The sequence below is a fragment of the Heterocephalus glaber genome, unplaced genomic scaffold (genome assembly GCF_053883595.1).
Source record: "Heterocephalus glaber isolate CG9 unplaced genomic scaffold, H.glaber_assembly_v1.0 deba00001532, whole genome shotgun sequence".
In the NCBI taxonomy this organism is placed as follows: domain Eukaryota; kingdom Metazoa; phylum Chordata; class Mammalia; order Rodentia; family Bathyergidae; genus Heterocephalus; species Heterocephalus glaber.
Window position 1 is genome coordinate 25850746 of NW_028258330.1, and position 12128 is coordinate 25862873.

The window sequence follows — 12128 nt, forward strand, 5'->3', positions numbered from 1 at the left end:
AGTCAGCAGGCTGGGTATTTTCCATCTACTATGTAGATATTAGCCGTCAAACCTGGGTTCTAACATATTTTAAAAAAAAAGGTTGCTGCATGAGTGGGCTCATCTACCTCCAAGAATGAACTCAAAAGATGGTGAGCGGTATTAACTCATTTTAAGCTGAAGAAACTGTTACTGAAGGAAGTATAGTAAGCAGCTTGAGGTAACTAGTAAATGAATTTTCAGGATAAAAAAATTAGTTCCAATTCTATGGCCAAGTGCTCAGCTGTAGTTCAGAACAGCTTATAAATTGAGCTCCTCTATCCTGCAGTATTTCTTCAACAAATATGGTGGTAGATAGGGAATGGAATGATTGTGTAGTTTCAGGCTCTTACCCTGCTTCAACCATAACAGCTATGCTTTTCTGTTTTATCCGAATAAAGGGCCTTGCAGCTGAAAAGGTTTGAAAGCCACCAATATAGTGAAAAGAGTGCTGATTTGGGAATTAGGACATCTGTGGTATTAGGCCACTACTACTTGACCCCAGGAAAATCATTTTCTGTGAATTCTGCAGCTTCCTCTACTTTAAATAATAGAGCCAACTTAATTCTAATAGTCTGTGAATCACAGAGTTGAGTTCAAACTCCAAAGAAGAAATTTCAGGATTGCTAGAAAAGGAAAGAAACAGTTATAACTCTCTCAAATTGTAAATACATAAAGACACATATTCGCCCACATTTACAGGTTTCACAAAAGCACACAAGAATTCTTAGCTTTGCAAGTTCTTGGCTTCAGAGAAAGTGGGACATTCTCCACTGTATTATAAACATCTTCAGGGTAGAAAATGTTTTATTCATTTCTATTTCCAACGCTTAGCACAGATCTTGCCATACAACAGGAACTCAATAAATGTTTACTACATGGCTCAATGTACATCAGCCTTTACTCAAAAAATTGCAAAGACTGTATGCTTCATGCTCTGTAATCCTGGGACTGTCTCATGTCTTACTGTCCTCATTTAGTAAACAGAGATGGAGATGTGCCATTGAGGCCCTGCCTATCTTGCAGGATATAAATGATCATACCTTAGCAAACAAAGCCGAAAAAGGAAATTAGTAAAATGTCATACGAGTAAGGAGGAGGTCTTACCTGGACCACCTGCCATGGGAAATCCTGCCTCCATTCTAACTGAATTTCCAGCTCCCATGGGTCCATTCATCCTCACATCTTGGCTTCGGTTCTGAGCCAAAGCCAGGTTGATAGCACCTTCCCCTGAAAATGACAGTCAAATTATAAAAAAGAAATCAGAATAAAATGCAAATTTGATTTAACAAGGAACATGACAGCTTTAGTTTTCTGTATTTTTAAAGAATTATGGTAAGTCTACCACTACAAAAAAGGGGGTGTGTGCCAATATTACATGTGTCTTTCTTCAGTCCATCTGTGCAGGTTTACTTACATGAAATACAAAAGTAAACCAATTCTACTTCTACTTACAGTAGGGCAAATGGGCAATTATTAATGATGCTTAGTATCACAAGGAGCTTAGAACTCTGAATATTTTCAACCACCTCACCAATTTGTGTGTTTGTATGTGTATATGCATGAGCACACAAAAGAAAATACATTGTTGTTGGGTGTGGTGGTGAATGCCTATAATCTTAGCACTTGGGAGGCTGAGGCAGAAGTATTGCTTCCAGTTCGAGGCCAGTCTGGGCTACATAGTTGAGTTCAAGGCCAGCCTGAACTACATAGTGAGACCCTGTCTCAAAAAAGAAAAGAAAATACATTTTCAGAAACTCTCAAAATCCTAGGTTTCCTTTGGGGAATTTACAACCGGAAGGTACAGATATGTGTAGGTTTAATAGAGAAATAAGATATGATGGTATGGGCACACTGTAATACTAGTGACTAAAATAGCAATTTCCTTTCAATAACTACAATAAAGAAAGATTTCTTGCACAGAAATTCATCCAAAGTAGATAGGTTGCTACTACTGTATATCTGAGACACTTGATGATAAGATCACCATTTGTATAGGATTTTGGTTTTGCTTCTGGGGGTGCTGCAGATTGAATCCAGGGTCTTACATATGCTTGTTGGGGACCAGCCATGAAATGCATAATTGAATTGGTTAGGGGACAGATTACAGGCCCCACAGGCCCTAGGTCAGTGTTGACTTGGGGACAGAGAAGTATGACTCTCTGGCTGTGTGTAAAGCCATAAACATAGCACTCCTCAGACAAGACAGCTCCTACTGAGGGCAATAAATTATACAGACATCCCAGTGTAGGGAAGGACCTTAACTTTTCCCTTTGAGATGCTAACTTGGTTCCCATCTTGTTATTCTAATCTTACTACAGTCGCTGTCCCTGGGATAGTATACTACACCCTCCCCTGTACTTCTTGATGAATAATAAAAGCAATAAAAGCAGAGTTCAGGAAGCCTGTCCACTAGAGATAAGTTTCCTCTTGGTCCCCCAATGAAAACTGTATACTATGTCTGTCTCTTTCGTTTATTCCCTGTTGTTCTCTCTACAGGTATTAGTGAGTCTGGAGAGCTCCTGATATATGCTAAACATGGGCAATATGCTAACTCCTAGTCCCTGTATAGGGTTTTTAATATTCTTAAAATTTTACCCCTTTTGAGCTTTACAATAGCTAACAGGTAATGCACTAGAAGTGTCTCAAGTGAGTAGACCTTGAATTTAGCTTCCTGAATGTAATCCACAATTGACTACTGTTACTATGGAAGACAGCACCACCTTGTGGACAGTTAAAATATAGCTAGCCTGTGGCTGAGGAATTGAAAGGCTGCATTCCCCAAGTCTTGCTATACTATAAAGTCTTAGTTTACAGTAGGATAATAAAGCAGGAAAGAAATGAGGGTATGATAGTTTCCTTCACTGGCGTAGGCCAGCTTTCTGTATGTATTTTAACTAGGGAGGTTAGTCATAGGGAACAACATCAAAAAGAAAAAAGGGAATAATGACTGGGGGATACAATATACTCTGATTTACTTATAGGAGTTAAAAGAGAAATAGAATACAGGTGTTGAGAGTTTTCATCAATGAGAAGTAACTGAAAATACACCAAACTTGCTATGATATTCTAAGCAGAAAGAGTTCTTGAAATGGTATCAGATCATGTCACTTCTCTGCTTAAAATTGCTATTGTTTTAGAAATAAAAGCCAAACTTAACAGAGAATACAGTCTCCTTATCTAGTCTAGTGCTGATCAGCAGAAACATGAGCCACACATGTAATATAAAATTTTCTAGAAGCCACAGTAAAAAAGGTAAAAAGAAACATGAAAATAACTATGAAAATAAAAGAAACATGAAAATAACAGTTTATTAAACCCAATATACACACTGTGTTATTATTTCAGCATATAATACAAAAGTTACTAATGGACTATTTTACATTAGTTTTGGGGGGGTATTAATTCTTTAAAATCCAATATATTTTGTACTTACAATATATGTCAGTATGGACTAGCTACACTTTTAATGGTTAACAGCCACATGTGGCTTGTCGCAACCATATTAGCCCAGATCTAGCTCTTGCCTACCTCTTTAACCTCACTCCACATTATTTTCTCCTTCAATAACAAGGGTTCAGCCTCACCATTTTTTAGTTTCTTAGCCACACAAAGCTGCATTTTACCTCAAGGCCCATGCACATACTTCTTGTTCCCTCTGCCTAAAAACACTTTTCTGCACTCTTTCCATAGCCAGCTTCTCAATTTTCATGTAATCTTAAATGCCACATGCCCAAACAGTCCTCCTTCACCACCTTATCCAAGGCTGGGTCACCCTTATCACAACACCTTATTATTTCTTCACAGCACATCCCATGAAATTACTTGTTCACTTGTTTTATCTGCCTCCCCTATTACCATAAAAGTTAATTATAAGTCTGCTTTATTTCTTTACGTATGTTGTTCCAACAAAATTATTAATAACATTGCCATTCACTCTCAAAAGTGTCCTAATTTAGATGATAAATTATAGTGTCACTTAACTATGTCCTTTATACATAAAAAAGTACCTGGCACATGGTAGATGCTCATTAGCTATGATGAGTAGTCAGCTTACAAAGAATTATAGACTTTCTATATGATAAGCGCATTTCTGGAAAATCTCATATAGTATAAAAAAATCTCATACTGAAAAATAAGTTTGATGGGAAAAACAGAATTGGGGCATACTCAAAACTTAAAGAGGCTTGGTAACCAGAGCTCTAATAAAAACAGCAATTAGTGAAGGAAAATACTCCAAAACAATGGAGTGGAAATGCCTGGTTAAAGGTGCTGAGATAATGCAGATGCAGCTGTGAAGGAGGCACAAAAATGCAACCAGAGAGCCATGCAAGGCTGGGGATGCATGTCTGGGGAAGGTATTGAATATAATAAATTCTAATTCTTAATTTTTAAAAAATAGAAATGAAAGGACTCCAGTGGCTGAGCTAAGGGCATTTTTTCTTATTGACAATTATAATTCAACTTCTATTATACTAGCTCCCTTTTTAAAAAATAGAAAAAACCTACATACGAATAAACACAATTTCTTCATTATTCTATACTTACTATTCCCATAGTTGCCAAATGCATATAAACTAACTGATGTCAGAGAAACACAGGTAAAGAACACTGGGAGCCACAAAACTACATCCACTGGGCCAAATCTAACTCACTGCTCACTGTTTATTTAAATAATGTTCATTCACTCACACATTACCTATGGCTATTTTTGCCAAATCACAAAAGAGTTGAATACTTGTGACAGAGATCTTATGGCCCGCAAAGCCGAAAACATTTATTCCTGGCCCTTTATAGAAAATTTTGTAGACTCTTGCTTTAGATCACCATAAACTTATATAAGGGTCATTAAATGTCCTCAGAAAACTCAGACTTATGATTACCCTCCCCAACTCCCCAGCCAAAACTCAAAAAACGAAGGGTACAGGGAGTATTCTCTAATGGAGAATGGACTTTTGGAGGAATAAGTTGTTCCTCAATCCTGGCAGCAGACTCCATGACAATAGCAACACTGCCTCTTCAACTAGAAAAAGTCATTACCCCTTTCCCAGGTTCATAACAGCTATAACTTTCACACCTGCCTCAATTTCCAGGAGTGTGGAAAGAAGAGAATGGAAGACCACACGGGACACTAAAGAACTCTTCCGGTATTACAGTAATCATTGTCATTTGTAAATTTCATAATTTCGTAAAATATATATTACCTATTTTGCTTCCTTGCTAGTACTTGTTTTAATTTATGGCTATAATATTAAAGAGAAGCCAGTATTTTACCCTTTCAAGAACTTGTAGGAAGTAGGTCTGATTAAGAAAAGAAATTGGTGCTTTCTTCTTCAGCAAAAAGCCAAAGCCCTACCAGTTAAGGTTCCAAAGCTCTTTTAACTCAGGCACGGAGGTGCCAGGTGTGGTGGTGCATACCTGTAATCCCAGTAGCCAGGAGGCTGAGGCAGGAGGATTGTTGCAAGTTCCAGGCTACATAGCAAGTTCAAGGCCAGCCTAAACTACACTGAGATAGTGTCTCAAAAAAACCAAAACCAAAACCAAAACTCAGGCACACAGGTAACAGACTGTAAAACATCTGGGGTTTAAAAAAAAAGCTATGTACTTCCTAAAGTATAAATAGGTTATATGTTGTTATTTTATCCAATAGTTGTTTGACTTTGCTTTACTTACCAGTTTATCGTATAGATTGCTGTGAATTAATTTTACTTTTCTGGATCCTTTTAGATGATCCAACAATATTTTTCATAATAAACTGGTTATTGTTTAAGCCATTATTTCCTCATTTATCAAATGATAAAATTACTGCATTGCTCAATCTACAAATAACTCTAAATAACCTTTGTTGGTATTGCCCCTCTTGGGGCACAGCAACCTACAATCCTAGACTGCACAACGTATGTGTCGTTCCTAAATGATAAACTTTTCAGCTGCTCAGGTTTCACTGAGCATTTAGGTTCTAAGTGAGCATAGGATCAGTAGGGTTTGGCCCACAAGTAGAAGGGAAGGCTGGAATCACTGGTTGCCACTTGTTTGTATCAACACAGAAGAGAAAGAGAAAGTTCTGGTTCACTGGGTCCCCCAAAAGAGAAGAAATCCCTATGTGTTTTATATTTGGTATTTATATCTATCACAAGTCTGTCTCCCTTACTAAGGTCATAAGCTCCTTTACGTTCATAACAGCAAGGACCATATTTTATTTATCATTATATTACAAGTGCTAAAACAAAATGGTACTACTGTATGCTTCCTTTGCTTTCATTCAACACATGTTTACTAAAGAGTCGAACATTTGCCAGGCAAGCCAGAGATACAGCAATTAGAAAAGCCAGATTTGGTGCCTGTCCTGCTGGAGCTTATAATCTATGGGTAAATAAAACAAGAATCAAATCACTGCTTTAATGAAAGTGAGAGATAAATGATCTGAGATTAAAAAAAAGAGACTTTTGTGAGAACATACTACAAAGAATTCTGATGTAGGGTATTCAGAAAATAGATCAAGACTTAGGCTAGTACTAGAAGGCTGAGTAGACACTAACTAGGAGAAAGGGAATTGTAGGGGAACTCCATATACTGAAGAAATCAATGCAAAGGACCTGTGGAAGATGAAAAAATTGTATGTTTAAGCCATTTGAAACAAAGAAAGGTTGAGACACTGGAAAACTGAGTAAGAGAGTAGAGTTATCCAGATAAGTCTGGATAAAAAGGTAAAGGTCAGACATTCAAGACCTTAGGTTGTGGTAAAGTTTGGTCTTTATTCTTTGAACAGCAGCAAACAGGGTTTTAAGCCTAGTGTATATGTGTGTGTCTGCGTTGACCATATTTTTATTTTAAAAAGGGTTAGTCCAGTGAAAGTATCTGAAAAATGACCTTTGTTATAAAAGGACTATTAGGACCTCCTACTCTGTTAGATGAATGAACAAAATATTAAAAGTTTATTTGGTAGAAGGAAGCAATTGAAATTGGATATTTTTTTCCAGTACAGTAATAAATCCAGAACCTTTGCACTGAACTATATCCCCAGCCTTTAAAAAATTTTTTTATTTTGAGACAGGGTCTTGCTAAGTTGCCCAGCCTGTGCTCAAACCTGGTATTTTCCTGCCTCAATTTCCTGGAGTGCTGGGATTATAGGAGTGTATGACTATGTTGGATAAAATTATATATTCTTTAAAAGACAAATCAGTTCAGGGTACCAGTAAAATAAGTCTGAGATAGATGGCCAAAAGTAGCCAAAGGAATAGAGGCTAAGGATACAGATATTAAAGAGCACGGGGGCCCAGCAATAGCCTCAATTTCTCTCTGTCCTAAGGTCTTGCAATATGAAGCACAGGTTACATGAGCTACATGGTAATCTGGAAATCATGCTATATTCTACTGTTGTATTTTGGTCAAAATGGGCACATGGAAAAGTAAAAAGACCTTCAATCTGAACGGAGAGGATCCCCAAATCCCGAAGCTGCTGGTTGTTGCTCTGAGCCAAGATCCGTAGCCGTTCCGCTGCTTCCCGGGGGATGTTGAATGTCACACGCACACTGTTCCACGGCTCCACCTTCTGTACTTTTAGCTTGCTAGATTCTTGGTCATAAAGGAAAGAGAATAATATTAGTAATTTTATAGCTATTAGAAGATATGGAACAAGGAGAACTTAGACTTCAGAATTAAGCAGACTTCAAATGTAATCCTAGCTTTGCCACTTAGTACTTCGGTGACCAAGAACAGGTTTTTAAACTGACACCTTTCTCTTCTCTAAAGCCATGAAAAACTAATACTATATATGCAAAAAGAAACTTAGCCCAGTATCTAGCACACTATAGGTAATGAATGAATGGAAAGAAGATGGGGTAAGGAATATATGAAAGAGAAAAGTGTAAATTAGCTAACAAATGTTTACTTCTGAACTCAGTTCAATGTGAATAGAGAATCTGAGAATATATATGCTTCAACTTTCAAATAAAATTTTATAAATATACTGGATTCAGATATGTCAGCTGTAGAATATTAAGAGAATTTTGCAGCTATGATCCACTAAATTTAAGGAATGGCACTAAAAAAGAAAGATTTATTAGAATTTTAGAACTCATATATATATATTTTTTGGGGGGGCTAAATCTCCGGCCCTTAGAACTCATATTTAAATATTCACTGGGCATCTCTGTGCAAATTATTCATAGAGATGAAACACTTCTTTCAATGATCTCTACATGCTTTAATCTAAAAAAGGCTGAATAAGTCTTGATTTTTTAATAACTTTAATGTTTAAATTTTTCCCTACTTTAAACTAGAGCGCAGTTTCTATAAGTGTGCCAAACTGAAGTAAAAAGTCAATATAAGTTTGACAACTAATCTGCAGTTAGGTTAATAAACACTGTATTTTAGCATTACAGCAATTCTGATAATGTAAATTTCAATGTAAATTTCAAGAAATATTTTTAAAAGAAGGTACAAAAACGAATTACTGGGAAACCTAGGTATTCACATACAAAATAGTGAAGATGGACCTAACACCATATACAAAAGTTAACAAATATCAAATACTCTTAAAAGAAAATATATGGTATCATCTTCACAACCCTAGATTTGGCAGTGATTTTACAGATACGACACCAAAGACAAAAAAGAAACAAACACATGAAACACATGAAACACGTGAAAAACAATCAACAAGAGAAAAAATAGAAAAATTGGACAGAATAAAAATTCTGTGCATCAAAACACACTATCAACAGAGTAAAAAGGTAATTATATAAGGGAGAAATCAATTAGATTGAGTTTAACCTTGTCAATTTACAGGTTAAGGAAACAGATCAGAGTTAAAAACAATAAATAAATCTGGGTCTTGAGAATTACTTCTATTTACTACAGCAGGTAAGGATTTTTATGTTAAGCAATACTTTATTCAGTTTCTCTTTGTACGCAAAGAAACACAAAAGCATTTCTATTTTTAAAAATCCTAACACCCCAACTTTGTGCTTAAAATCAACCTTTCAACCTTGTTTAGCAAACTTGGTAAAACTCAAGATAACCGTGGAAGGGAACACACTTCAGAAGACTAACAAGAAATAATAATTAAAGCAAATTACCCATGTGTAATAAATTGGGAACATTCTTTAATATGGTATCCAATTTCCATTTGAAGTCTTTATCATCTATATTTCCTTTGAAGGCCACAAAAATTGTGGAATCCTCCAAAATACTATCATTTTTTGTGTCATCATCTTCTAGTCCAGAGTCAAAATCCATCTCTGAGTCTTCCACTGTTGATGAACACAAGGAAGTATAGATGTCTTCTAAGTTTGGGAGATCATCCAAAACCATGGTGAATATTATTCCAGAAGCATATGCCAAGTGGAGAATGAGAAAACCTTTCAAAAGAGAAGATGCAAAAAGAGTACTATAAGGAATTTAACAATCCATAGTTCTGTGAAAATTGTAATTTGTTTGTAAAGTAATAAGATGTATCATAAAAATTAAGAAATTACACAGAAGTTAAAACTATTTTAATTAAGATATTTTAAAAATAATTCATTCTTAAAGTTAACAAATAAAAATAAACCAGTCTTAAATTTTCTTTTATATTGTATGCTACCTTTTTGTAAGACTAGAATATCAGGAGGCAAGTACAAAAGACCACAAGAAAAATACTTTCAGAGAAAAATAAAAATTAAAAAAATTATTTCCTTTTTTTTCATTTTATTGTTTTTTTTGAGACAAGGTCTTGCTTTTGTTTATTTTGGTTTTTTCTGGTACTGGGGATCAAACTCGGGACACGCAGCAGCGCCACTGAGCTAAATCCCCAGCCTGATAATGTCCTGCTTTGTAGTGTGCAGGCTGGCCTTGAACTCACTATGTACTCAGGCTGGTTGTGAACTCATGGCAATCCTCTTGCCTCAGCCTGCCGAGTGCTGGGATTACAGGCGCTGGGATTACAGGCGTGTGCTACCACCCCTGGCTAAAAAAATTCTTTCTGAAAATCAGTTTATATAAGCTTCTGGTTGACCCCTGAGCAAGGGATCTTATGCTGACAAAAGCTTGAGAGCAGCCAAGGTTTCTAAAGGCCTTTTTCCAATCTCCAAACCACAACTTTAGCCAACTAAAAGCATCTGAAGATCACCTAAAATCCTATTGTTTCATGAGAACCATTTTAAACAACTCTTAAAGGGTTAATAGTGGTGCTATGGCTGAAAATAAGATTAAGAAAAAAAATTTAATATTTTTGTAAAAGGAACATTAAGTGTTTAGTATATTTCATGGAGGCAAAGAATTGTGTCTTGGGCAGAAATTACTTTTTAACTTTTAGATCTAAAGAAGTTACATTTTCTGCTATTTTCAGTTATGTTGCCCATTGAGGAGAGCACGTACTGAAGATCACATAGTGTGGCTATTTCCTCCATTAGCTTTGGGATCAGAGATCACATTCTTAACTAAAAAGTAAACGAAGGCCAGGGATTTAGCTCAGTGATTTGGCCGCCTGCTGCGCAAGCGCAAGGACCAGAGTTCAATCCCCGGTACCAAAAAAAAAAAAGTAAATGAATAAACATTAATTTTCAGCATTTTTGCTGTGCAAGAATGGGTTGGAAACTCAGACCTCACTCAAGGAATAAAGGCTAAGAGAGGGTAGTAGGGAGGGTGGATACAATCGAAGTACGTTATATGCATGTAAATGTCACAATGAAACTCACTCTTTTGTATAATTAATATGCACTGATAATTAAAATTTTAAAAGAAAAGGAAAATTATTAAGCCTGAAGAGAAAAAGAACTTCATACAACTCATCTAATTTTAAAAAATTCACTATGTAAACCATATTATAACTTTTTTAGGGAAAAAAAGATGAATAAGAAAAATGCTGAAAATAAATCACCTAAAATGCAAACAGTGATTATTTTAGGTTGGTAAGATCACTGATACATCTTCTTTTCCTAATCCCCAATATGCTGTAAATCATTAAGAAATGAAAAAAACAGGGCTGGGGACAGCTTAGTGGTAGAGTACTTGCCTAGCATCCATAAAGCTTTTTTTTGGTTTTGTTTTTCTTTTTGGTTTTTGAGACAGGGTCTCGTTGTGTAGTTCAGATTGGCCTTGAACTCACTATGTACCCCATGCTGTCCAATCCTCCTGCCTCATCCTCCCAAGTGCTGGGATTACAGGTGTGCACCACCATGCCTGGTACATAGAGCTTTGGGTTCCATCCTAACACTGCACCAAAAAAAAAAAAAAGAAGAAAACTATGCTGTAATATGGTTATATTACTTGGAAAAATGGGAAAATATAGTATAAACTTCTAAAAACAGTTTAATTTAGCCAGGTGTAGTGGCACATGCCTGTAACGCACTTGGGGAGGCTGAAGCAGCAGGACTGCAAGTTTCAGCCCAAATTGGGCAATTTAGCAAAACCCCTGTCCAAAGAAGAAAAAAAAAGGTTTAACTTTTCTCCATTAAATAGTAAATAAAATTTGCGAGGAAAAGCTTTCTAAAAACCAATCTAAACAATGATATCCTTTCTAGCTGTGACTGACACAGTAGCACAATGTGATCTGGGTAAAGAAATAAAAGCTGGGCCAGTGGCTCATGCCTGTGATCCTGAGGAAAGCTGAGGTAGGAGGATCACGTTCAAATTCTATGTGGGCACCTTAGCAAGACCCTATCTTAAAATTAAAAAAAAAAAAAGTGGATGTTCTTAAGTGGTACAGCTCTTAGGGGTGGGGGAGGGCAAAAAAGCACAACAGCAATTTCCTATAGAAACTACCACCTTTATTTAATTACTAACTGCATTTTACAAATTCTAACGAACTTTAGTGGTATATAAACAAAAAACTAATAAAGATTTTTCAGGGCTTAAAAGCTGCTGATCAGCAGGACAAGGGCCGGGGATTTAGTTCAGTGGTTTCGGTGCCTGCCTCGAAAGAGCAAGGTCCCTGAGTTCGATCCCCGGTACCAAAAAAAAAAAAAAGCAGGACAAAAGACAGATCACTGAACCGCTTTAAAAACTGCAGCTATTTACCAGTCATTCCAAAGTTGCAACTGCAAGAAAAGAATGTAAGTTTGAAAAAAACATTTCCCAAAAGAATCATAAACTGGAAAGAAGGAGAACAATTAAAAACCCTGAACTTT

At 36.2% G+C, this 12128-nt stretch overlaps 1 protein-coding gene across 18 annotated transcripts in view; it reads right to left on the reverse strand.

Moving 5' to 3' along the window:
* Ncoa6 (nuclear receptor coactivator 6) overlaps window positions 1-12128 on the reverse strand; it is a 95054-nt gene that overhangs the window by 47710 nt on the left and 35216 nt on the right. For all 18 annotated transcript variants that reach the window (XR_015442016.1, XM_087188910.1, XM_004867903.4 and 15 more), the window contains 3 exons: window positions 9099-9380; window positions 7438-7593; window positions 1126-1248 (listed from right to left, as the gene is read on the reverse strand). Coding sequence is in view for 17 of the 18 variants with exons in the window: in XM_087188910.1 (XP_087045036.1) it covers window positions 1126-1248; window positions 7438-7593; window positions 9099-9333 (514 nt within the window). In the remaining variant the exon portion in view is untranslated. The remainder of the gene's footprint in view (window positions 1-1125; window positions 1249-7437; window positions 7594-9098; window positions 9381-12128) is intronic.